We start from the raw sequence: 27,862 nt of genomic DNA, 5'->3' as shown, positions 1-27,862 counted from the left end.
TTTGCGGTTAGCGAGGTAACTTCAGGGTTAACTCTGGGTTTCCGGTCCTACGACGCTGGTTCACTTCTTACCGGGGTAGATCTCCATGGTAACTTATGCTGAAAACGTAGCCTGCTCCAGAGCAGGTTATGTTCCAGATAAAAGATCAACTCAGTGAAAGCACCGTCTGCTGACTAATCAGAGCTCAGTGTGCGGAGTTTAAAGCTATCAAGTCATATTACAGGATAAAGGAAATACAGTTTAAATTGCTGAATGCAGGAAAGATGGCCGACAAAAATCACAGACTGTGTGAATATGAAAATGTATAGAATATCACTGCCCATCTTCAGAGCAATCTGACTATTATAACATTTGTGTTAAGCAAGCTTACTTAAATATCTGCCACAACACAAGTAACCGGAACAAAGTAACTCAGAGCACTGTGTACAGTCCGTGACACAGTGAGTGCAGACGCCAACGTATGTTGCACTTATCATTCATATCAGATCATTAATCTCATCATAATATATCATTTCCTTATCTGTGTCAGCTCCTCGAGCTGTATCTGGCCGTGCAGCACTTACATTGTAACATTCTGTGGGCAGAAGTATTATTTAAAACAACAAATTAAGTTGACGAAACACTCGAGTCAAATGTAATTTGCAGGTCTCCCTTGAAAAAGAGATCTATGATCTCAAGGGACAATCTGGATAAATAAAGGTTTGAAATTAAATTAAAGTCAGATCCACTCGTGTCTTAGATGGGGCAGTGATACCATAAACCTGTTAATGTATGCATTCAAACACTCAGTAGTTGTTTGTTTTTTCTTTATCCACATTGCATGTGCAACTGTGTGGCTTTTATCCTGGATTATGTGGTTAAGTCATGGATGTTTAAAGTTTAACTTCTTCATATTTGTGTTGAACTTTCCTGTCGGCTCCCAGACCGTAGTCGAGGAAACAGGGGATGACTAACCCCTTTAAGGGATAGCGATCTGCCTCTGCATGACCCTAATATCATAACATGTGTCTAACATGATTCATTCATGAATTATGACGCTGCGCTCTCAGTGCGCTTTTCCATGTTGCTAACCCCGCCCCTTTCACGTGAATGCGCTCATAGCCGGACAGAGAAACTCTGGGTTGATTTACCGAGCGTCGTAGGACCGCTTAGCGAGATCTCGTTTGTTAGGGTTAGTTAAGCCAGAGAAATAATATTGTGCCTGAACTTTAAGGGACTTAATTCACTGTCGTAGTGTTTTCCATGGACCGGATGTGGGCGACACATTGGACTACCGGTTTCAGAAATATTGTTGTTTTTAGCCAGTAGCATGTAGCTAATAGTATATTGCAGAGGTGTGGACTCGAGTCACATGACTTGGACTCGAGTCAGAATCGAGTCACCAATTTGATGACTTTGGACTCGACTTGACAAAATTACAAAACACTTGTGACCCAGCACTATCGAAAAAATGATACCTAAGGTAGTCGCATTCGGCTACAAAAACTACGCAGTATTAAACAAAAAGCGAACGGCACAATGCTTAACCTGTGCCGCACACATCACAGATGGAGACGCAACAACCTCGAACTTTGTTCGCCATCTGAAACTGCATAAAGAACGGTAAGTCAAGTCTACTATTAGCTGTTTGTTCATCTCATGCAAACGTTAGCTTAAAAGCTAAATATCTGTTGTCTATCCAGCTAAATAGATGCGGGTTCTATGAACAGTCTATGGTTAAAAATATACGGTTGCATTGAATACACAATGTAATATGTTAGCATTACAGGGTCCAAGCCGCTAGGATAACGTTATGTTGCCGTTCTCCAGAGACAAGTAATGAATATCCCGCGTATGCGATCCAGTTGTTGTGATTTGATTATGTGCACTGGGAACGGTCTAGCAGGTAGTCATCATTGTGTCTATAAATATAGCCTTTATATTTACAAAAGACGACCAGAAAGGTATCTAGTTCCCTCTATATTTTCACTGATGGATAGCAGTAGTGTTGCACTCAGAAATTCGGTTCTCTTTCTTCACTCGTCAGCACTTTAACCCCACAACGAGTAAACTTTGAACATACACTTATTCTTTGCTGCGTCATACTATTTAATACCATAAACTGCCATAAACTCCTTACTTATTTTAATCCACCGAAGAAGCCACGTTCTTCTTCTACTTCTTCTTCTCTTGTCTACTCATAGGCGCCACATTGTGGCGAAAACTAGCAACAACAACAATATTAATACTGCTTCGAAGCACACAATATGGAGATGTGAATGACATTAGAAAATGATTAGGTACAATATTAAATACAAATAAAAATAGATTGTGGGGTCCCTTATAACATACTGTACACAGTGGAAATAAACATTCTTAAGATTAACGTTGCATTAACTTAACATCAGGGATCTTATTAATAAATTCCTGCTGACAGTCACAGTAGCCTAACCTTACTGATCCCTCTTAAAATAAAATAAAAACACGTTACTTTACCAGCAGAGATAAAATTGATTATTCAATCAATCAACAAATGTGACTAATAAAGAGCAGTTTGATCTGCAATTCGAGAAAGAACAACAATGCATTTACTAATTGTTGTTTTCTTCATATGTTTACCTTTTTACAGATATGAAGAATACCAGAGGAACAAAAGCATTACAAATGATTCACAACAGCCTTCAGTCTCACAGTTTTTTGGCAACCAAGATGGACAGTACAGCATGAATCATCCACAGCAGAAAGCTATCACCAATGCAATACTGTCCGACTTAGTTGTCTATTGCAGCTTGCCCCTGTCAATTATTGAAAATAAGAGTTTTCGCCACTTACTGACAGTAGTTGACAGAAAGTACAGGCCAGTTTGTCGCAGGACACTGACTGTGAAAGTAGAGAACCTTGCTGTGGAAAGACGTTTAAAATGAAAAACCCGGATGAGCAATATAAATCATGTCTCAGTCACTGTGGACATTTGGTCTGACAGAAAGATGAGGGGATTCCTTGGTGTTACTGCACACTATTTAGAGAAGGATGAAGAGAGGATAGAGCTGAAATCCAATCTCCTGGCCTGCGACCGCTTCAAAGGCACACGCACACACACACACACACACACACACACAGCTGAAAGAATCTGTGAGCAATTTGAGGCTGTATGTGATGAGTACAGCATTAAAAACAAGATAGACTACATTATTAGTGACAATGCCGCCAACATGCGTAAAGCGTTCACTGTGTGCTTCCCAACGGAGCAAGAAGATGAAGATGTTGATGAAGAGGATGATCTTGATGACCCAGAGCTATGGCATGACCTTTCCCTTGAAGATCAGGAAACAGTAGATGCTGCCATGGCAAAAAAACAGCGCTTGCAGTGTTTTGCACACACACTGCAGCTGGTGGTGGGAGACGGATTGAAGGAAACAAAAGGAACAACCTCTTCTCTTGCAAAGTTGTCTAAGCTCAGCTCACTGCTGCATACAAGCACAACTTTTAAAGATGTGTTTGATGCTGAATTTGGGGAACAAAGAGGCATCCCTGCTGCTGTCACCACAAGATGGAACTCGACACTCAGGCAAGTGAAGGCAGTACTCCGTTGTGAACATCCGAAGCTTTGCCGTGTACTAGAAAAGGCTGGGCACAGGAGTTGTTGTTCACAGCACGGGAGTGGAATGTTTTGAAGCAGTTGGTGGACATCATGAATCCATTTGGAGAAGCAACAGATTTGACACAAGGGGAAAAGATAGTGACAATCAGTTCTGTTGTTCCATCTGTCCTGTCCCTAAATCACCACCTCGAGAAGCTGAAGCCACAAGTCCGTTTCCTCAGCAGCCTGGTTAGAAGTCTCCAGGTGTCCCTGAAGAAAAGGTTTGGGGGGATTTTCATCAATGTGAAAATGGCCACATTAACACAGGATGGAACAACGGCCCCCTTTTCAGATCCTGTGTACCTCAAAGCAGCTGCTTTGGATCCAGCCTTTTCTCTGATGTGGATAGACCACCATGTGCTGGTCAGTCTTGAGGTCAAAGCTGAGGTTCTACAACATGTGAAAGGTAAACTTAATTGACTTTATTATTACTATTTTACTCATAATTTCCTTTTAATTGATTGCAACAATAATATGTGTTCAGTTGAACTGCATCACCAATACAACATAAAATAAGGGCTCTTTTGTGTCTTTTTTGTTTTGTGTTTACATGTTTTGCCAGAAGTGATCCTGCGAGAGGCTGTGGAGACAGAGCAACCTACGCCTTGTGTTGATGAGGAAGAGCAAGAGAGCCTTGGACAAGGTGAAGGGCTATTTGCTGCCTACCATAAGAGGAAGAAGAAGGATGTTGGGACCACTCCAGCACTGCAGCTAAGTCACTATCTCCACATCGCTGACGGACAGAATGTCCTTTTGTTCTGGGCAATGAACATGAAGGTTCTTCCTTCGCTGTTCAAAGTGGCCATCAGAGTTTTGGCAGTGCCTGCCTCCAGAGCTCCGGTGGAGCGAGTTTTTAGCCATGGTGGCATCATCCTGTGACCCCATCGTGCACAAATGAGTGACCGACTATTGACCAATTTGGTCTTTTGCAAATGCAATGCATTATAGGGCCCCGAGATAATAGAAAAAGTGTGGGTGAATGAAACTGTTACTTCATGTTATGTTTATGCAACTGTTATGTTTCTCAGCCTGTCGCTTAATTTGGGCAAATTTGGTCTCTTGGACCCTGAGATTGATGCATCTATAACTTGTGTTTTTCACTCACTCACTCTGTCTGACAATAACTAACACACACTTCACATCATTTTTCATAATAAAAAAAAGCACACAAATTGTGTGGCTGAATGAAACTGTTACTTCATTTTATGTTTATGCAACTGTTATGTTGAAAAGCACATAATCACTTGTTTAAAGTGGACCTATCATGCTATATTTGAATAATATAGTGTAGGACCATACCTATATAAGGCATATTTATACTTTTTTTTTTTCAAAATACCAAACAGATCATGCATTTTAGCCATGCCTCATTTTACTCAATTTGACCATTTCTAGCTCTGTTTTAGCAAGGGCAGATTCAGTGAGAACAGCACCATCTACTGGCCTGGCATATGTACTACAGCGTCTCCAGCGCTTTCGAACGGCAATGGCCGTGGCTGTCTCCTCCTGATTGGTGGAGTTGGCCCAATAGCCGTAGCGCCACTGTCCTGACGTCAGGACAGTGTTCAAATCTGGATCAGTTTTTATCAGATCCGTTGCAGCCCCTTTTTTAGAGATTTGGGTATGGAGGGAAATAGAGAGGGTTGTGTTTTCTGACACTTGGTGAGTTCCCTGGAACACCGGGGACACATATTCATGTAGAAAAGACGTACAAAAGTGCATTTTGCATGATAGGTCCCCTTTAAGACTCGGTTTTCAAAGTTTAGGACTTGGGACTTGACTTGAACTTGCCCAACCTGACTTGAGACTTGGCTCGGACTTGAGCGCAAAGACTTGAGACTTGACTCGGACTTGCAAAACAATGACTTGGTCCCACCTCTGGTATATTGCGTATGTGAATATAAGGAGAATGTCGCGTGGAATTACATACTAAACACACCGTCTCCAACTCTCACTTATTGACGCTGCATTACGACTATTATTATGTGTTTATGACCAATAAACATTAGAAGAATTGTATGATAAATATCGTAAGGAATGCCCCATGCTACATCATCGGAGGACTACAGAAGAAGACCCGCCCCGTCGACGCCAGCCAATGAATGAAGACTACAATATGGTATAAAACACTTTGTTAGAGAGATACGCTCTCTTCCATTCATTCTACCATAGACAGCTAACTGCGCTAAGTGGACTGTGGAGTGGTACATTGAATATTAGAACCACAGCTGTGTTCCCTTGTAAAACCTACTACCAGGTAGAGGGTCGCTGTCATTGATGCGTTTTGCACCCCGGGCCGTTGTTCTGATATTCCGCTGAAGTATACGCTGTGACGTAATAACTTTTTTTTCGAGGGAAGGGGTGGGGGGGTCAGAGGGCCTAAGTATAAAAGTCACGACTCGCCACTGTGTTTGGGCAACCTCTATGAAGCGGCAAGCTACCCCACAGCACCCCCAACAGAAAATCTCTGGCGCCGCCCATGGTGTTTACTCAAAGAAAATGTATGCAATTTAATTATTTTAACCTGCTTTATTTGGGGGTGGACCTCACCTCCTCTAGGGGGGTCCGGGGGCATGCACCCCCGGGAAGATTTTTTTTTTAATGTTGAAGTTAAATGCATCAATCTGGTGCACTTTGAGCACAAAATGAATTTATGGATACAGATCTCAACACTCAGATGAAAGAGAGCTGTATACTTTTCAATAATCCAAACATCTTTAGAATATGATCACAACCAATAACAAATCATTTAAACTTGTTTATTCTTATCTTATGTTACCTAGTTAGCATTCTTTCTTTTTATTTATGCATATTTTACTAATCACTCCCCTTTTAAACCGTTTTTTTGTTTTTACTGTCCTATAGTACACATTGGAATGATTTCTTACTCTATTTTTTACAACTAGGCTATATTAAATAGATACTGTAAAGGTGTGCTCTCTCTCTCTCGCTCTCTCTCTCTCTCTGTCTCGCTCGCTCGCTCACAGAGGCTGTGTGCTCCTCCGTGGCGATGACGGCTTGCGTTAAAAAATAAAAATAAACATAGGCCTATTTGTAAAGTGGGGGGACACAAACGGGATTTCGAAAAGTGTCACGGTTAAACTCCTAATGAAGTGGTGAGGTGCCGCTCCACATTGCTTTTCTTCCCGACTGCAACGCTGTTGTGTGTGTGTGTGAGAGCGTTTCACATGTGTGTATGAAAGATTTGTACATATGTCTGTAAATGATTTTGGTTTCAGTTGTGTGTGTGTGAGCAGGCTCGGATTGGCCATCGGGAGATTCGGGACTTTTCCCAGTGGGCCGCTGGCGTTGGTGGGCTGCTGGCTCTGGCATAGGTGGGCCGTGGACTTTCACAGCAACACCGGCGGCGCTGTGAAAGTCCACCGCTGTTGCGAGTCTCCGGCTGTAACAGTCCACTACCGCTCGCGAGGACCCAGGTTCGATTCCGGTCTGAGGTCCAAAACATTTATTTAAAAAAATAAAATAATAATAATCTCCCGTTCATCGCGTCCATTCGCGACTCACCTATTACATCTCTGCGCCCCACCAGTGGGGCGCGCCCCACACTTTGAGAAACGCTGGATTAACCTTCAGCAGCGTTTTTATCGTTTTAATGCCATTAAACACAACTTTTGATCAGAACAACAGCAAAGCTAAGACAATGTCCCGTTTTTGCTCCGTAAAGCTATGTCGTGTGATGTCTGGGTTTGCTTCCCCTGCCGCGAGTTTTGATCGCACAGTGATGATTGAGACTTGTGTTTTGTTTCGGTGAAGATGGTTCGTATTGTCAGTTAGCTGAGTTTCTTCCCGTTAAGTGGGTATGACACATTAATAGGTTTTTAAATGTTAAGAAGCCCTGAGACACAGTTGTGTGAAGAAAAAAACCTGCAGCCCCCTCGGGCTTAACAGGTTAATGCTTGTTTATTGCAGTATATGGCTTCTTACACTTGACTGGGTGAAGTCGTCAAATTATCTGTGCACAGTATGCATCTACGTTATCACAAACAGAGCTGACACTCACTGAGTCTGAAAACCATGACGAGTCCGACTGACGAGTTTGCTGTTTCGCGCTGTGTGGAGGAATCCACTCATTCATTCCGCTCACCGAATCTGTGTCTGTGAAGTTCCGCTGACTCACTCGTCACTCGAGTCACTCCGTCAGTATCAGCGATTTAGAGTCTGCTATGTTTTGCACAGTGAAGGAAGTTCCCTTGATTCAGTCAGTCAGGATTTGCGAATCTGAGTCTGCTGTTGACTCGGGCATGATGAGTCTGGATCTCTGGTTACGGTTACGGCTCTGAGTCCGCAGGAAGTTTCACTGATCCGCGTCCCCTGAGCCATAACCAGGGGTGCACATAACTGGTACGCAGGCCATAACCGACGGACCTGTGAAGCTTTTACAGGAGGCAGAGGCTTAGATCACCGGACCACAGAGTTGTTCAACGTGTGCACAGACGGGGTTGTTGTTAACGTCGGTATGTATGAACAACAGAATTGTACCAAAACTACGTCAACTGACTGCGGAGGGAGACTCCCCTGTGCACATTCTGTGCCCCGCACACACACTGGAGAACTGCGCAAAATCAGCTTATCGCAAAGTTCACACACTGTGGTCAAGCTGCTGCAGTTACCCTTTTGTCAGAGTATTTTACAAAGAGTGAAACAGAGCCTCTCTTTATGTTGTGGTGAATGTGTGGTGAAACACTGAATTGCACTCACTGGTGCCCTAATGCAACGGTCGAGAGGAGGCCAGAAGAAATTGGCTTCCCTTGGTGAAAAAACTTTTGCGGAATTGACCAATCAGATTAAGCCATTGTCTTGCCCCTGCCACCCTGTGATTAGTCAGGCTCATGCCAAGGGAAGCCAGCCAGCCTCTGTCTTTCCTTGGCTCCTGACCAATCAAATCACATAAACGCTATACTGACAACAACGCCGTTAGCAAGTACAACTTCAGCAAGTGCAGTTATATCTCACACAGGCTCCGCCCTCTACTGGACTCTATGGGTACTACTCTCTATCATGCTGAGAGTTATCATACCTCCATGGAGAGACCCGGGCCTGTCCTTCGTGCCCTGGCTTAAATAGCGGGCGCCGATCTCCAACACCTCTGCTTCAAGTGTTTGGGGGACCAGGATATGGCCGAGGCGGTGCCATTCACGTTCGTCATTCCAGCGGGGCGGATGGCTCCGTTTGCTGTTGTCGGACACTTCCGGGTCCGCTCCATAGAGGTCCACCGCCCTAGGTGATGGCCATGGTGGCGGAGCGCAGCTCCTCCCAGCGGGCAGCAGGCTCATCATAGTCGTTCATATCCAAAGGTCCGTCGGCTGACAGGAGTAGGGTAGACCTGTCAATGACTGGGTGAAATGATCATTGAAGAAGGCCATTTGCTCATCTGTCAGCGAAGAAAGCATTGCCCAATAATCTGGCAACCACCTCCCATAGTCATGGTTGTCGTAGGCCATCAGTCCAGGCAACATGTTGTATGTTGATGACAGGTACTCTGAGCCATTTCTTGCATGACATGCATCAATATTTTGTACAAGAGGGTCAGACATCTCCATGAATGAGATCCAGAAGTCTCCCATGTCTGTGCCAGGTTTCTCATAAACTCTGGTGATCAGCTCCTTCATGCCATCATCATCCTCAAGATTACTGTGAGCTGCCTGTAGAGCCTCCCGAGTGTCAGTGAGTGCATTGCGCAGAGTGTTGAGGTTCTCCTTTATGTTCTCTGATAATTCCTCATGCTCCAGAATATTTGTCAGTCGTTGCTGGATCAGAACCTCTCTTCAGAGCACGCACGCCCCGCCTGTAGTGCTTCCCTCGTAGTGCTTGTTCAACAGACCCCTCCATTATTACCCCTGCTGTGACCAGAGTGTCTGCCATGCCAGATCCCTTGAATCTCTTGTAGATAGCATAGATGTAGGACATCTGCTGATGGAAAGCGCCAAGAATTGGGATGAGGCCCTTGTACATTTCCGGATTCTCCGTCTTCAGCTGAACGATTGTCTTGTAGGTGGGCAAGTCACCAACGAGAAAAGAGAATGGAATATTCTTCTTGCGCACGGCTTCCACTAGTTTCACCATGATGTCATACACCACTGACTTGCTAGGAGGTTCATTGTAGGTTGTGTGGTAGTAAGGCTTGCTCTTGTTGGGCGGTGTATGACGGCAGGACTGGGCACCACTGTATGCCGGAACTTGCTGCTCATGAGCTGGTGGTCTTGTACCATTATTGTCTACGCGAGACAGTGCATGTATCACACAGCGAGCACGCTGCAGAACTGTGCCGTTCACTGGTGGATCTACCCTGGTACGAGCTGGTGGCTCACTCTTGCTGCCAGGGGGGCATCTGTACTGGTGAACATTTGTCAGCTCTATACACTTTTGCGTCAGCTGTGCAGAGATTTCTTTCTTCTTGATGAGCCTTACATCAGGCTCTTCATCTGGCTTCTTTTCATAGCTCTCTGGCTACACGAACATAACATTTGTTCGATGGGCTCCAGTTGAGTTGCCTGTCATGGTATCAATCTTGAAATCATAGTTGTCGACGATCACAATGGCTGGCTTGCTGTCTGCAATCTCCTGTGGGCAGGTTGCTGAGGCCTCAAGATCCATCAGAGCCCAGTGGTCATAGAGGAGAAGTGTATCTGCATAGCTGATGCTGACACCACTCTTGTGCAGAGTTTCTACCAGATCTTTACTCCTCGTCATGCCATGGACATTGACGCCCATGTTAATAGCAGTGTCCTGTCCTGTAATGTGGTAGGTGATCATGGAGGCCAGACTGAGTGTGGCAGGGCTAATATCAGCAGTTTTTCTCTCAGGCTGTTTTAGCCAGGTCAAAAGCTTCAACAGCAACTTGCATACCTCTTTGCCTTCCTCGAGATGATCAATGCGAGGTGGCCAGGGGACAGTAGTTGTGTCTTTGATCTTCTTAGATAACCGCTGTGCCAGGTTCTGGAGCAGCTGCTCATCACTGATGCCAAGGGATGAGATGGCAGCCTCGATGTAGTCACCTCCTCCCCCAACATCATAGACCCACTGGCTCTTGTTCATTTGATTTCTCTCTTTGAAGCCTTTTGTCTCTTGATACTCATTAATGAGCAGGCCCTTGACATATGACAATTTGACATCACCCACTTCATAGCCATAGTCACCGACAATGCGTTTGTATTCTGCTAAAAGAGACTGCAGTGAACGGATCTCTCGCTCAGTGAAGATGATGGAATCCACGTGTCTAAAGAACAAACTCCTTGCCTCTGAGAGAGACACATTCTGAAGATGCATTGCATCATCTGGATTGAAGTGTGTGTGGTTGACGTACTTCCTCCAACAAGCATGGTGGTACATTACATCATTTGCGAAAGGATCAGACGTTGACTCGATGAGCCGTGTGAGGCGATCCCTCAGGTAGGGTGGCGCTTGAAAGAGCGCCATGCTGAGTGGGTGTTGAGTCTGAACAGTGTACCCCACATTTCCCCCCCCCCCCCGCGTTTTGCCTTCCAGGGGGTATCCTACGAGTACAACAGACTGCCGTTCGGCTACTCCCTATCCCCACGCAGGTTCAGCAAATGTGTGGCCACAGCGCTGCAACCGCTGCGCGACCATGGCATGAGGGTGTTCTTTTATCTGGACGACCTCATAGTCATGGCCAGGTCCAGGTAATGGGCAATGTTTCACACAGCCCAATTGATCCTACACCTAACCAAGTTGGGTTTTGCGGTCAATTGGAAGAAGAGCTCCCCCATACCTCACCAGCAGGTAGAATATCTGGGGGTGATGCTCGATGTAGGCAGACTACGTGCCACCCTGACAGAAAGCAGACAGGCATCCCTGCTGCGGAAAGTCTGCAGGCTGCGTCAGGGGGCGACGGTGACAGCTTTGACCATCATGCAGACTTTGGGTCTCATGACGGCTGCTCACTCCGTAGTGCCACTCGGACTGCTGCATGCACGTCGCATGCAGAGGTGGTTTATCGGCCTTTGTTTAGATCCCAAGAGGCACAAACGACGTCTGGTGACCATCCCCCCCTCAGTAGAGAGCAACCTCCGATTCTGGGGGTCCCCAGAGAATCTGCGGAGGGGAGCTCCACTGGGGCGAGTGACCTCCTATATCACAGTCTTCACAGACGCTTCAGTGACAGGATGGGGGGGACATGCCTAGAGAGAGCTATAGGTGGTTGCTGGCCTCTGACAGAGCAACCTCCTAGAGCTGCAGGCAGTGATGTTGGTCCTACAGCACTTCAAACCCTTAATACAGGGCAAACATGTGTTAGTGAGGAGCGACAACCGCACCACAGTGGCGTACATCAACAGGCAGGGCGGAGTCCGCTCCATAGCCTTGTTGACCGCAGCAGAGAACCTGTGGTTGTGGGCTTCAAAGATTGTGTTGTCTCCAAGGGCCCTGCACATCCCGGGACAGGAGAACGGGGGGGCCGACCTCATGTCAAGAGGTGGACCCCTGCCAGACGAGTGGAGGCTTCACCCGGAGGTGGTGAAGCAGGTCTGGACTCAGTTCAGAACGGCAGAGGTGGACCTGTTCACCAATCGGCGCAACAGCCACTGTGCCCTGTGGTTCTCCCTGGCCCGGTGAGACAATCCGCCCTTGGGGGTGGACGCATTTGCACACAAGCATGGCCAAGAAAGCTGCTTTACGCCTTTCCACCGCTGCACCTTATCCCCCCCTCCTGGAGAGGGTGAGGCGGGAACATCTGTCAGTCATCCTCGTGGCCCCAGGTCGCCACCTGGTACCGTGGTACGCGTAGGTAACACAGATGATGGTGGGCCAGCCCTGGGCGATTCATCAGGTCTGGGGAGCGCTGTCTCAGGAAGCAGGTGCAATAGGGCTAGAAGACTCTCCCTATGGGCAGGCTGGGAGAGCCTCACTATTGTCCATGCCCACTCTACACGGGGCGTGTGTGAGTGTGGGGACGTGGTGCACTTATGTTTTCCCATGCTCCTTAGGGACCTGGGGAACATGGTGCGCGGTAGGCTCCATACGGAGCAGAGGTGGGACCAAGTCATTGTTTTGCAAGTCCGAGTCAAGTCTCAAGTCTTTGCTCTCAAGTCCGAGTCAAGTCTCAAGTCTTTGCGCTCAAGTCCAAGTCAAGTCTCAAGTCAGGATGGGCAAGTTCAAGTCAAGTCCAAGTCCTAAACTTTGAAAAAACTAGTCTTAACCTGTTAAGCCCGAGAGACCCCGGTACCGGGGCACTGCTGCAACATCTTGCAGGAAACAGTGTCTGAGGGCATGTTCATTTAATAAACTATGAATGTTTTATATCCATGTAACGGGAAGAAACTCATCTAACTGATCTTTTTTTTTTTTTTTTTTTAAATAAAACCCACAATGCTAACACTGAGCCTCTGAATTAGCAACGAGCGAAAAATGCTAACACCTTACTGCACCGAAAATCACTCACAAAACCTTATTATTTATCTCTTCTCTACATCCATGACATCGTTTTACATCGTGAGGTGACACAGAATCGTTGGACACCCACATTATCACTGAATTATACGAAATGGCGACGTTATAAGCAAAAACGGACATCAAAACAGGTGACGCTAGGTAGCTAAAAATGCTAAAATGTTTACCTTGGCTCTGTAGTCTCTCCAAAGTGGTCTTCAATGGCATTAAAACGATAAAAACGCTGCTGAAGTTAATCCATAGGTTAATCCAATGTGTCTGTGTCCCTTTGAAATTATTTCTGATAATCTATAAGCATTAAAACTGCTTTTCCGTTTCCAGATGTCAAAGCTAGAGATAGGTTCACTCTGATGGAAAATTACATGCGCGAAGCCCCCACCTTTTCTCTTCACAATGAGTGTGTGTGGGGGACCCCCCCTTCGATTCTATTGGCTCTAACGGTCAGAAAGAGGTGTCAACCATCAAAATCGACCAAGGGGGGCCAGAGATATGGAAAATCCACCCAAATGACCCCAGAAGTGGTTTCTTTTTGCTAAATCTCTCTAAAAAGGTCAAATGTCACTTGTTTTGCATCAATCTTGATACAGGGTACTTATTATATGTTGTACTTTGGATTCCTAAAGCTTTTAGTCTACCTTACCATCATCCAAGGGTAGTTTTCACTATAAGTACAAAATAATCTTTGGACGGACACTATAATTTACAGTTTTTTACTATGTAAAATCTGAATTTTTTTTTTAAATAAAAAACATCTATATTGATTCTGACTTTTCTACATCCAACTCACAGGTTTATCATTACTTTGAGAAAAAAGATTATTAATTTAACCCTTTTAGAAGGGAAGATATGGTCATTTGTTCTGGGAATGTCATTTTCGAGCCTGAGACCTGAAAAACAGGCTCAGGGCTTAACAGGTTAATCAAGTCCTTATGTGCTTTTCAACAAATGTAATGACATCGATCAACAGAATAATACTTAATAATCAAACTGCTCTTTATTAGTCACATTAATAAGTTAATAATCCATTTTCTCTCTGCTGGTAAAGTAACATGTTTTTCTTCTATTTTAAGAGGGATAAGTAAGGTAAGGCTACCGTGACGGTTTGATTCACAAGGAGTTTAATTTATAAGATCCCTGATGTTAAGGTGACCAGAATGTTTATTTCCACTGTGTACAACATCTTATAAGGGACCCACAATCTATTTTTATGCAAGGGATAATGTGCAGCGAGGCGGTCTTTTCTTTTACACCTGAATCTAGATCCCTCTGCAGGTGGTACTTTTTTGATGATAATACTTTTCTACTTTTACTTGTAACATTTTGAATGCAGGACTTTTTACTGTAACCGAGTATTCCTACACTCAGATACTTTTACTCAAGTACAAGATGTGAACTTCTCCCACCTCTGACAATAAAGTGGTTACCAAAAAAAAAACCCTGCTCTGAAGGTTATTTTCATTTTACAAATCCTGCACTCAGCTTTGCTTTCTCCAATATCATTGAAATGCAGCCAGAAGCTGCTTCTTTTTTCGGTTTTCGCAAATTTCTTGACTTTTTCTGACGCGCTTGCATTTAAATCCGGCTCCCCGTCTCCCCGTCGCTCTGTGTAGCTGGCCTGTACCACTACACATGCTGTCTTTGGAGCGTCTGCCCCCCACCCTTCTTTCACATAATGGTATGATCCTAGTGTGTCCTTGCATATGATTGGCCGCATGGTGGCTCACCAAAATAAAGTCCCGCCCCTGCCTGCATGGATTCACAGCAAGAGTTGGAGCGGCTGAAGATTCTGCTCTCCCCGACGGGAGTCTGCTCTTCTAGCGGCATCTCGCGATCGGCGTGTTGGAGACCTCTGAATTAAATTATCAAGTCACCTCAAGTCAGAAGGCTCAAGTCCAGGTCAAGTCCCGAGTCATTGGGGTTCAAGTCCAAGTCGCAAGTGTTTTGTGATGTTGTCAAGTCGAGTCCAAAGTCATCAAATTGGTGACTCAAGTCTGACTCGAGTCCAAGTCATGTGACTCGAGTCCACACCTCTGATACGGAGTCTCCGCACAATTTTTTCCATGCACACTCTACACGAGGTAAGCGTGTGTGAGTGTGCCTTATCCAAGCTGCGGCCCCGACTTCTCCACGGTTACAACCGGATGGGAGGAAGTGGGGATGCGGTGGATGTTAGCCAAAAGCCGGTCAGGGACGGTGTGGTGGGTCGATGTTGTTGGACGACAGGGCGTTTATACATCGGGGCTCCGCCCACTGTACCCATAGAGTCCAGTAGAGGGCAGAGCCTGTGTGAGATATAACGGGGGGTTATGTATTGTAACCCTAGTTATATAAGCACAGGCGGAGCCCTGTACCTGGGGGCCCTGTCTTTCCTATGCCGCTCGCTGAAGAGGGTGTAGGATGACGGTCGGAGGGCGTATATACTGTGGGCCTGCGCGCGCATTCAGGTAGGCTCGCTCCGATTGGCCGGCTACGTTTACGTAACTCAGTAGGTGAAAGCACGCACAGCATGATAGAGAGTAGTACCCATAGAGTCCAGTAGAGGGCTCCGCCTGTGCTTATATAACTAGGGTTACAATACGTAACCCCCCGTTATCGACAGTGGAGATTTTGAGTGTCAGAAAAAAATTACTTTTACTAAATAACCACTTCAACTCAAAATGAAATGTTATGACAGGCCAACTCCCAGACAGCTTCATACGGAGCAAGCTGCCATGCAAAGCTTCGGCAGCTAGTTTGCTAGCAAACATATCCATGTACTCTAATGTTGTTGAGGACTTGAAGGCTGGTGGGAAATTATATTACATGATTATTATTCTGCGTCAGCCTTGGGGACTCTGAGTCCTCGTCTGCTCCTCTCCTTTGTGGGGTTCCACAGGGCTCAGTGTTAGGCCCCCTGTTATTCTCCCTGTATTTGCTCCCTCTTGGGTCCATTCTTAGGAAGCACGGCATCGCTTTTCATTGCTATGCAGACGATTGCCAAATATATGTGCCACTTAAAATGAAGGACTCACACTCAATTAAACCACTGTTAAACTGCCTTGAAGACATTAAAGGTAGGGTAGGTAAGAATGGAGAAACCAGCTCGAGTGCGCTAGAATTTGAAACTACGCAGCCGAAAAAAATCTTCAGACTTCCTTACAGAGCCCCTCCTCCAACACACACGAACGCGCACATGACCAATGAGGGCACGAGATAAGTTTGTGCACGAGATGGAAGGCTGACAGGCAGGTAGGCCATCCAGTTATTTTAGCCGGGCCGGCTAAAATAATTGGTCGTGCTTTTTACAGCGCCACGGCTTCCACAGATGACATTTTTTTCTGTATTTATTGTCAAAGCATTTAATGTATTCATTGCTATCGGGATGTTAAGAGCATTCCATGGAATATAACAAAAAGTGTTTCTGAAGTGAATTACCTACCCCACCTTTAAGTCCTGGATGGCATGCAACTTTTTAAAATTAAATGATGACAAAACCGAAGTGATGGTTTTTGGTGCCCCTCGGACCACTCCTATAGACCTAGGATCCTTGGGCCACTCCACCAGGCCTACTACTTCATAGACATGTCTTTATATATTTTTATATATCTGAGACCTATGCTATTGCCTAAAAATAGCATGATAGGTGCACTTTAAATACCACCTCTTCTCCTTAGCATTTGTAAACAAGTAGATTGTTGCTTTTATTTGCCTTCAGTGGTCTATTGTTTTTACTATATGGCTGTTTTTATTTTTATTTTGTAATTGTTACGTTTATTCTGGTTTGTTTTGTGTTCCTATCTTTTATGTCATTTTATACTTATTTTTATGTTTTGTGAGCTGATCTGTGTGCTTTTATGTATCTCTCTGTACAGCACTTTGGTCTGGAGGTTTTAAAGTGCTTTATAAATAAAGTTGGATTGGATTGGATTGACCTCCTCAGCAGGTAAGACAGGAGAATGGTGAAATACACACCTTCTTTTCTCTGTGATGCTACTGTTTACTGAGCTGCACATTAGCTGTGTGTAGTTTCTGATGGGGTTATGTTGCTTACTGTGTGCTGCTGGCCTGGATCTATATGTTAGTCAGTCTGAAGTGCTTGTTTAATTGGAGTTGTTTACACACAGCAAATGTAGGGCCAGAGGCCTGTACTACGAAGCTGGTTCAACTTAACCTGGATATGTTGGAGTTAGCCGGTTGGCCTAAGCCAAAACATACGCGATGGCGCTAAACTGTACTACGACGCCGGTTATCAAGTGGATCGCTCAAGCCAGCCGTGTCCTATCTAGTTAGGTGCGCGTTCACATGAAAGGGGTGGTATTTGGAGCATTCGACCAATCTCAAACACGGACAAGCGTACTGACAGCGCAGCGTCATACTTCCTGAATGAAAAGTGAACTTTAATATTAGTCAAATATGAAGAAGTTAAACTTTAAACATCCATGTCTTAAACACTTTATCCAGGATAAAAGCCACATAGCTGCACCTGCAAGGTGAATACAGCTGGTAAAAGAAAAAGTGTTTGAATGCGTACATTAACAGGTTTATGAAATCACTGCCCCGTCTAAGACACGAGTGGATCTGACTTTAATTACATTTGACTCGAGTGTTTCGTCAACTTAATGTGTTGCTTAAAATAATACTTCTGCATACAGTATGTGACACTGTGAGTGTTGCACGGCCAGATACGGCTCAAGAAGCTGACTCAAATAAGGAAATATATGATACATTATGATGTGATATGATATGAATGATAATGGCACACATCGACATCTGCACTCACAGTGCCGCGGACTGTACTAATGTTACTCTGATCCGGTTACTTATGTCGTGTCAGATATTTAAGTAAGCTTTCTTAACGCTAATATTATAATAGTCAGATTGCTCTGAAGATGGTAGGGGATATTCTATTAATTTTCACGTTCACACAGTCAGTTGATTTTTGCCGGCTGTCTTTCCTGCAACGGCAGTTTTTCTGTATTTCCTCTATCCTGTAATATGACTTGATCGCTTTAAACTCCGCACACACGGAGCTCTGATTGGTCAGCAGGCGGTGCTTTCACTGAGTTGATCTCTTAGCCTGCCACCTAACCTGCTCCGGAGCAGGTTTGCCGCTCAGCATAAGTTACCATGGAAATCTAGCCTGCTAAAAAGAGAACCAGCGTCGTAGGACCGGAAAGCCCGAGATTTCCCTGAATTTAGCCGGCTAAGCGAAAATCCAGCTTCGTAGTACAGGCCTCTGGTTACCTGAATGATCAGTTAGCTTATAACAGAGAGTAGGACTTGGTGTGTGTGTGTGTGTGTGTGTGTGTGTGTGTGTGTGTGTGTGTGTGTGTGTGTGTGTGTGTGTGTGTGTGTGTGTGTGTGTGCTGCTCACAACGCATTAACATTACAGTACATTACCTTTCTAAGGCACATATAGTGCATCACAGTCTATCCTGACAACATAAAAACTTTGTTTTTAAAAATAATATATAATATGATAGTATAAACATTTCCATTGCCATATTTCTAACCTTTTCTCTGTCCTGGATGTTGATGGAGATGTTGTTTAAAGCCCAGTCCAAACCTTTACGGTACTGCAGCCCATATTCTTCAAACTCAATGTTTCCTGTGGTCGGCCAGGCTGCTGGCAGAATACTGTCTTGGAGGGTCCACGCTGCCTGGGAGACTCATTAGTTCCATGACCAAATCTCATTGTCAAATAAAATAAAAACATAGATACAAACGGTAACAGCAGTTTTTACACAGGTTACAGTATTCTTCTCACCTCTTTTAGTGTTCTGTCATACTCTTTGACTCTCTCCACAGACACAATGTTGTTCTCCACATCAGTCCAGGATCGGACAATCCAGCTCAAGATTCCTGTCACCTTCAAACACAACCATTAAGACTTTTTTGTGTTGTTGGTCTTTCAGTTGACACAGATTCAGATGTAGACGAAGCTTTTTTTAAGAGTTTGTTGCTAGTTCAGTATGTGTGACCAAACCGATGAGGGACCAAGTCCTTGTTTGACTAATAGTCTAACAAAATTAAAATCTTCCAGGATGGATAGTTATATATATATATATATTATTCAATCTGTATTGTTTTTGATTTGTTTATATTTGTGGGCATTAAAAAAAAGTTTGTCTTAGGCAACTGCATAGGTCCAGTGTTTCCTTGTTTGTATACTAGGCAAAAGTCAACTATACTTAAGTTCTAGGGTGAGGGTCCATCCGTTTCTGACAACTTGATTTACCTCTAAATGGAATGAAAAAAAAAGTTCATAAGCAATTTTAGCAATGTGTTTCTTACCTACACACATTCTGGCTTGATGGTAAGACTATCTTTAAACTCCCTCAGGACCATTTATCCTTTACTGGTTTTAAAACAATTGACAGTAGTCTTAACCTGCAGAGAGTGTGACATTGCCAATCCCACGATGCCCGGGCTGAGCTTATCCCGACCTTGCACCGACAGGATGGCTGCAGCCAAAACCAGCAAATTCCCCAAAAATTCCAGATTCACCGCCAGCCATCTAACAGAAACAGATTTAATTACATTTTAAAACAATGTACAAAAATATTTATCCAAAACAGTAGAACGTTATATTCACTTTATCTTTTATAGGTTGTATTCAGGTAGAAATAGCCATTACAACAGGTACAATATGAAATAATAAGTGCAAGAAAATTAGAACAAATATATTTTAAATACTTTAGATCAGGGTTGTCAAACTCAATTTCAATCGCGGGCCGCATCAGCATTATGGTTAAAATGAAAGGGCCGGTTGTAACTTTAAGACTATATAAATATATATATATAAATATATAACATATATTAAATAATGTATTATCCTACCTTGGATTATTATTGGTTTAGGTAATAACTTCATTAATAACTACTTCTGAAAGCAGAAGTCTAGGCAAAATAATTGCAAATATTCAACAATTACACCAATCTTACAATTTCTTTAAAAGATGGGGGTAGTACTTTTCCGTGATATATTAAATTATCTGCAGCAATGGGGGGAGGGGCAAGGAGGATGGTCAGTGAGGGGACACAGTGATCGCTGAGGTTTTCCTCATGCCTTCACAAACCTTACACAAGTATTTCTCGTCTGAATATAGCGAAAAAACTTTCATACTCTGCAAGACTTCATTTTTTTAAATCAGCCAAAAACCTGAAATAACTTTAAAGTGAGTATTAAAAAAAAAAACATAACTCCATGTGTGTCCTGAGCAGTAGCGACTGACTGACAGAGCGGGTCATTCTTGCCCCTTTTCCACCAAACCAGTTCCAGGGCTGGTTCCGGGCTAGAGCCTGATTAAGCTCTGGTTCTTCCTGTTTCCACCGCAGTGGAGCCGCCTCTAAGCACCGAAAACCGGTTCTTAGCTGGCTCCACTCGGCTGCCCGGCAAGAACCAAGAACCAATTCTTCACACTTACGTCGGGGGGGCGAGATTAACCTGAGCAATAAAAGTTGTAACAAGCAGTAGCGCTGAGCAAAGTGACTTGAACGTGACAACACACTTGTAAAAAAAACACACTTTATAAAGTCAGGCAACACTAACCAGGCTTAGTGTGATTCTGTTTATTTGACCTTACGTTGACCATCCGTTCGCTGTTATTGATCTTTGTGGAGAGCAGGCAGGCGTTTTCATGTTGTTTGTATTATAGCAGCTATCGGATGGAATCAATACATGGGCTACACCAACCCAGTCTCACGGCATTTCGTGTTACGAAATTGTCACGAAATTAATTTAATCTATTGATTCGTGTTCACCAACACGATTTTCACCTTTTTTTCGTGTCACACAGAACGATTTTAAATGCAATGTATTTCTATTGGTAGTATGTTTCGTGCCTGCAACACGTCTTTTTGTCCGGTCGGGTCTTGGAAGGCCAGAAGCTGTGTGGTTCATAAAAACATGTTCTTACTCAATATCTTACCCTAAGCCTAACCCTATCCCTTTTATTTTAAATTGTATAATGTCTGAGTTTTTTTGCCGTCAGTGAGGAAAAGAAATGGCTCAGAGCCTCAGAATACTGAAATCTGTATTTTATGTCATCTTTTTTTCCTTCTAATTTGTTATTATTTGGTGCAGGCACGAAACATACTACCACTATAAATACATTGCTTCTAAAATCGTTCTGTGTCAGAATACTTAAATCTGTATTTTTTTAAATGTCTTTTTCCTTCTAATTTGTTATTATTTACATTGCTTTTAAAATCGTTCTGTGTGACACGAAAAAAATGGCGAAATCGTGTTGGTGAACACGAATCAATAGATTAATTTCGTGACTATAACACGAAATGCCGTGAGACTGTGTTGGCTACACAGGTTGCCATGTCCGACTATCACAAGTAGAATCATAGTGAAAAATACGCTGGTAAAATATGCCTGTAGAAAACCGCTTATGCCACAATAGGATAGCAACAAGTAGTCAATATAGTCAGATTAGCTTAGGTTGCTATGCTAACATCACCCATTTTATACCAGAGACACTTTCATAACAACGTTGTGATGCGAAACCGCGTCAATTCAGACTGAAACACATTCACTTATGGGGGGGGGGGGGGGATATTTATCAGCTGCTGTGTGCCAGTCAGACAGTGAATACTTTCCCGCGGCCACTGCCGTGAGTTAACGGTAGACTAAACTCTGGCGTGAGTTATCGGTAGACTAAACTCTGCCGTGAGTTAACAGTAGAGTAAACTCCGGTGGACGAGCAGCACTGCAGCGGTCGGTAAAGCCACTGAAACACATTAATTAACAATGAACCACAGCACTTTGGAGAAAAGTATAAGGGTTGAGAAGTAGTTATTTAAGTTAATATGGCTTCGTGAGATTAAAAGCTACACGATCATCGACCCGACGCAGTCCCCCATTGTTGTTGTTGTGAGCGGTGTTCGGGAGAAAATCAGCGACGTAAACGATGATATCATGATGCATGAACCGGAACCAGTTTGGTGGAAAGGGGCATCTGTGAGGAAGTGGACTGTGATTCTGTGACTGGTGTTTCTTGTCTTGATAGTTAAAGCAGACTTGCTCTGTGTTTGGTGTCGCTGTCTCTGTCACTGACTGATTTTTTGCGAGCTCTCGCGGGCCACATAAAATTAGGTGGCGGGGCCGTGGACCGGATGTTTGACACCCCTACTTTAGATGTTTTAAGTCCTTAGAATTAACCTGGTGGCGACGAAGCGAGGAAAGTAAGCTTGCTGGTTATTGTCAATGCGATGGTCGGCCTGCAGTACAAAGCGTGGCTGCTCTCCGAAGGCTCGGATGATGCTAGCGCCCTGCACCGTCTCATTGAAATGGCTGTAGATTGGTGAGCGGCTCACAGCCTCCAGACGTCGCAGCTGACATGACGACGCCACATAGAAACTCTGGATGCCAGAGAGATAGAAAGCAACAATTACAAGCAGCTACAGCTTCAGCTGATATGCCTAGATTCAGATAAATCTACTTGCCTGGATGAAGATATAGACAAAGGTCAGGGGGAGGAGCACCATGCCTGTGAATGGTGTGGCCAACAGCAAAATGATGCAGACCTCCAATAGCTTGAACAGGTACCCCAGCATCATCTTAAGCCCATCAGGAATCATGCAGTCAATGGCGTCAATCTCTTTAGAGAAGCGGTTAAGTAGGTTTCCGCTGGGCGTCACCTCAAAGAAAGACATGGGAGAGTGCAGTACGCTGTGGAGAAGTTCAGTGTGAAGGTGACGCGATGCTACGATACCACCTAGAGCGATTGCGAGCGTTGTCCCAAACATGGCCAACCCTAAAACAACACAGGCTGGTTTCAATGGGAGAGTTTATGACACAATAAATCAGAAAACATTTTCTTTTTGAAAGAGTGTACACCACAGGAACACAAACAATGGTTAATTATCTGGGCAGAAAACCAGACCAGCATCGACATCAGAGCTGTGGCTTATCAAGTGGGGCGGGCCAACCATGTTCTAATTTGGTTTGCATCTGAGACAGGTCTCTGTAGATCAGGGGTGTCAAACTCAAGGCCCGGGGGCCAAATCCGGCCCGCCACTTCATTTTATGTAGCCCACAAGAGCTTGCAACGAATATAATAAGTTTATTATAATGTTACGTGCCGCTTTACAGGAGAACGTTGCCCATAAACTACATGTCCCACAATGCATCTCATTGGGTGACATGCACAATGAAGAGACTTGCAATTATTTTCCCTAGACTTCTGCTTTCAGACGTAGTTAATTATGAAGTTATTACCCTATCCGATAATAATCCAATGCAGAGGAAATATTGTAAAATAATACATTATTTTATATTTATTATGTATATTTATCTATGTATATTTATATAGTCTTAAAGTTACCACCGGCCCTTTGAGTGCAACCATAATTCTAATGTGGCCCGCGATGAAATTGAGTTTGACACCCCTGCTGTAGATAGTCAGTTCTCTGTAGGATCAAACACTGAGACCACTTCATCATTCAGAGCACCATCTCTGTTGTGTTTCCTAATAATGGCTGTGTTCGCTGTCTTTGAATAGACAGCTGTGTTATTTTATGTGTTTCAATAGTCAGAAGAGCTTATAGATGTGAGCGTCCTGTCTCATCACCATGGGGAGCGGTGACCCACCTTGAGTAAAGCCCAGCGCTGCGAACACGCTGAGCTTCAGCTCGTGGTTACTTTGCGTGCCGTTGACCAGCGGCTCATCGGCCCACAGGCTCAGCCAGTAGCTGTAGGCTAACGAAGCGGCCTGCTGAAAGGCACAGAGGAAGATGATGGTCATGATGACGCTCAGGCCGACGGTCTTGAAGTACTCTCTGTACATCTGCAGCTTCACCTGCCCAAAAAAGAATAACATGTATTTGTATAGGAAGCAAATATCTGTAAATGAAATAAAAACACTGACGGTTATTCTCTTATTGGTAAACAGACAATGAAGACATTTAAAACACAAATGTTTTGAGTTCCAGCACAACACTTTTTGTTATTATGGCATATAAATTAGAGATCCCAAACATGGTCTAAGCAACTGAACATATACTTTGAGCACATGGAAAAGCGCTAAAAATAAATACCATGAATTAATATTATTATTATTTTATTACCTTGTATTTTACACTCAATATTACAGTTTTACTGACATGATATTCCATATCCATGTCCCTCTAAATAATGTACCTATGATGTGATTGGACTACACAAAGCCTCATCTGATGTCATTTAAAAGGTACAATGCTTTCTTGTCATGCCCTTCTTATCTAAGAGAAGAAACAGTATTTTTGCTGTTTGTGAGTGTGTGTGTGTGTGTGTGTGTGTGTGTGTGTGTGTGTGTGTGTGTGTGTGTGTGTGTGTGTGTGTGTGTGTGTGTGTGTGTGTGTGTGGGTGTATGTGTATGTGTGTGTTTGTTGTGTAACCCACGCTGTGGGTCCCTTAACCTGTTAAGCCCTGAGCCTGTTTTTCAGGTCTCAGGCTCGAAAATGACATTCCCAGAACAAATTACGTTATCTTCCCTTTTAAAAGGGGTAAATTAATCATCTTTTTTCTCAAAGCAATGATAAACCTGTGAGTTGGATGTACAAAAGTCAGAATTGATATAGATTATTTTTATTTTAAAGTAAATTCAGGTTGAACATAGTAAAGAAAATTAAATGATAGTGTCCGTCCAAAGATCTCTGGCCCCCCTCGTTCGATTTTGATGATTGACATCTCTTTTTAACCGTTAGAGCCAATAGAATCGAGGGGGAGTTCCTAAAATCCATCTAAACATTACCCATTGGTGAATGAGTGCTGCGTAGCCAGAATGCCCCGGAATCGGAAGCTGCGATACACTCTGGTGGCTATCATTAGCAGCTAATATGAAATCTCCGTTTTTGACATAAAAATGGAATGATGGATTATCAGTAATCATTTCAAAGTGACACAGACACATTGGATCAGAGGTGCCCAGTACGTCGATCGTGGGTCGACCAGTCGACCGCAGGGGCAATGCTGGTAGATGGCGAGTCATTCATAAATAAAAAAATCCAGCTCCATTAAAATAGACGAAACTGGTTTTGATCCCTCCTCCCTTGGCCTCCCTGCCACTTAATTCAGGAGTTTACTTGATTGACAGACAAAGTTACCTATCGCTTTCCAGTCTGTTAACCCAGAATGCAAAGCGACACAAAATCATTCAAGTGCCGGGAAAACTCAAATTAAGTTAAAGAGACAAACAAAATGAGCGCGGGACCGAGCAAAAAGCAAAAAACATACCACTTCCACACAGAATGGGAGGAATTTTCTTTTTTGTGATGTCACATTCAAAGTGTATTTGCCTTATTTGTAAAGCAAGCGTCGCTCTGCCAAAGAAAAGTAACGTGGAGAGGCATTATCGGAGTGTTCACAAGGCAAATGACAGCGACTTCCCTCCGAGTAGCGAGTTGAGAAAGAGAAAGGTGAGGGAACTTAAGTCACAATTAGCTGGACAGCAGTCACTTTTCTTGAAGCCGACATCCACCGCAAAGGCAGCCACTGAAGCATCTCTACGAGTGAGTCACGCTATAATCAAACACAAAAAATCCTTTCAAGATGGAGAGATGGTGAAAGAAGCCTTCGTAGAAGCAGCAGACGCCTTGTTTCGGGATTACACAAACAAAACAGAAATAGTAAACGCTATCAAGGCCGTCCAATTATCACGGAGTACATTCACACGTCGCTGTGAAGTCATGGCTGAGGATTTGACCCAGCAACTCAGGAAGGACATAGAAGACTGCAAGTGTTTCTCACTCCAACTAGACGAGTCCACTGACGTGAGCGATACAGCGCAATTGTGCGTTTTTATCAGGATGGTGTTCACAGACATGACGGCGAAAGAGGAACTGCTGATAATTCTGCCAATGAAGGAACACACTCGGGGCGAGGAAAGTTTTCGGACATTAACTTTGTTGACAAAACTAAATTCCCCATGTCTAAGTTGAGTTCCATCACAACGGATGGTGCGCCTGCGATGGTGGGCCGTTGTAATGGCTTCATCGCAAAATGCAGAGAGGATGACACATTCCCTGACTTTCTTAATTATCACTGCATCATACACCAGCACGCAAAAATGCTGAACATGAAAGAGGTCATGGATGTGTCACTTAAAGTGGCCTGTTCTATTCGGGCAAGACCTCTTCAAAGATGGCTGTTTCGTGCATATCTGGAGGATGCCGACTGTGTTCACACTGACCTCTTACTACACACCGACGTAAGATGGCTGAGTACGGGCAATTTTCTCCAGAGATTTCGAGTGCTTCTACCGGAGATAAAGGAATTTCTCCATGGCACCAACCTCGCGGAGTACGCACGTCTAGATGACGAGATCTAGATTACACACATGTTGAATGAGCTGAACTTGGAGCTACAAGTGAAAGACAGAACTGTGGTTGACATGATCAGCTCAGTTAATGCCTTCAAACGAAGACTGCATCTGCTGTGTTCAAAGCTGCAGCGCAAAGATTTGGCCAACTTCCAAAACATCGCCTCCGAGTTGGAAAAGCAAGGGAAGGACAGCGCGCTCCTTGACAGTGCGTGCTACACAGAGCAAGTCAATAACATTACATCTGACTTCCAGAAACGCTTCCGAGACTTCGCTTTGCTCGAGCCAATCGCCACGAGAGAGAGAGAATGTTAACATGCCTATTGGACCTATGTATATATCATTATAACTTTGAGAGACTGTTCATATGCAACCCTGTCTCCTAAAAATGACGTTCCCACAGAACTAAACTGCATTCTCAATTACGTTTAGCTAGAAACGTATATTCTCCCACCTTACGTTTGTTATGAACGTATCTTAAATACGTTTATTTTCTACATATCTTTGCCATTTATTGTCTTGCTTATAATAATGATAATAGTCATTTATAAATATCATTTTAGAGCACACATTTGAAATCGACGATCGGGCTCGATAGACTATATGGTTAAATTAAAATCAGTAGGCGAGGCTGTAATTTCGCCAGCTGTTACTCTCATGAGCGAGGCAGAAAATAATAGTTGTATCATGCCAAAAAGCTGCTGTGTCGTTTATTGCACCTCAAACATTCAAACAAATCCAGAGTTACGTGTTTCTGTACTCCCTCTAAGAAGAAAGGACAGTAACAGAAGAGCTCTGTGGCTTCAGGCTTGATCGCCGTTCAAATGACAGCGTTGGTTTCCCCAAAAGTGGGCGGGGTTAGGGTTAGCTGGGTTTTTAATGCAGTTGGCTTTTCTTAATGGTTACAATATTGCTATGAGTTATATCTGAAGCAAATTATGTTTCTGACGATGTGTAGTCAATTCCACCCTTCAATGTAGCATAAATGTGAACTCTCATTACAGGAACAATACCGGAAACAGACGTAGGAAAGATCCTCAGCTCGCTGATTGGATGTTTTAGCCGCAATGCACGTAGGGATATGGTGTTTATGCGATATGATATCCAAAAAACAGCTATCGTTTGGGACTACAGTCCTGTTGACAAACCCCGTGATTAATCTTCAAGCTCTGGGATTGGATGTTGGAGTGGCAGTGTGCCAAGGTTACGCCGAGCGCCAAACAGCTCTTTGAAATGGAACGAAACCACGGCAGACTTTCCAAAACTGGACTCGAACGCCCCCCCAGAACTACACATGCTGGCTATTGTGTTTCGCAACATGTTCTATGGCACGTCTCTACTGGGAATTGTAGTTTTAAAAGACGTTTTCGTTTTTCCCAAAATTAGAAGTTGACAGTATTAAACTGTGTACAGCCCTGGAGGTTTAGGCGATAGGAAACAAATTGGTGTGTACAAATTTAAAACATGTAATTCATAAATGGGTGAAAATCGCTTGTGTCCATAATGGGAAGCATTAATATATACCCACATG

At 43.9% G+C, this 27,862-nt stretch overlaps 1 protein-coding gene across 1 annotated transcript in view; it reads right to left on the bottom strand.

Moving 5' to 3' along the window:
• The window catches only part of LOC117469215 (multidrug resistance-associated protein 1-like), an 89,592-nt gene that overhangs the window by 8,022 nt on the left and 53,708 nt on the right, over positions 1-27,862 (bottom strand). Inside the window, exons 21-26 of the mRNA XM_034113596.1 lie at positions 23,625-23,832; positions 22,478-22,788; positions 22,194-22,393; positions 19,415-19,541; positions 18,792-18,893; positions 18,538-18,684 (exon numbers count right to left, since the gene is read on the bottom strand). Coding sequence (XP_033969487.1) covers positions 18,538-18,684; positions 18,792-18,893; positions 19,415-19,541; positions 22,194-22,393; positions 22,478-22,788; positions 23,625-23,832 — 1,095 coding nt within the window. The remainder of the gene's footprint in view (positions 1-18,537; positions 18,685-18,791; positions 18,894-19,414; positions 19,542-22,193; positions 22,394-22,477; positions 22,789-23,624; positions 23,833-27,862) is intronic.

The sequence above is a fragment of the Trematomus bernacchii genome, unplaced genomic scaffold, assembly GCF_902827165.1.
Source record: "Trematomus bernacchii unplaced genomic scaffold, fTreBer1.1, whole genome shotgun sequence".
Classification (NCBI taxonomy): Eukaryota; Metazoa; Chordata; class Actinopteri; order Perciformes; family Nototheniidae; genus Trematomus; species Trematomus bernacchii.
Note: the sequence above shows the minus strand (reverse complement) of the source record. Positions and strands in the feature narration are given on the sequence as shown.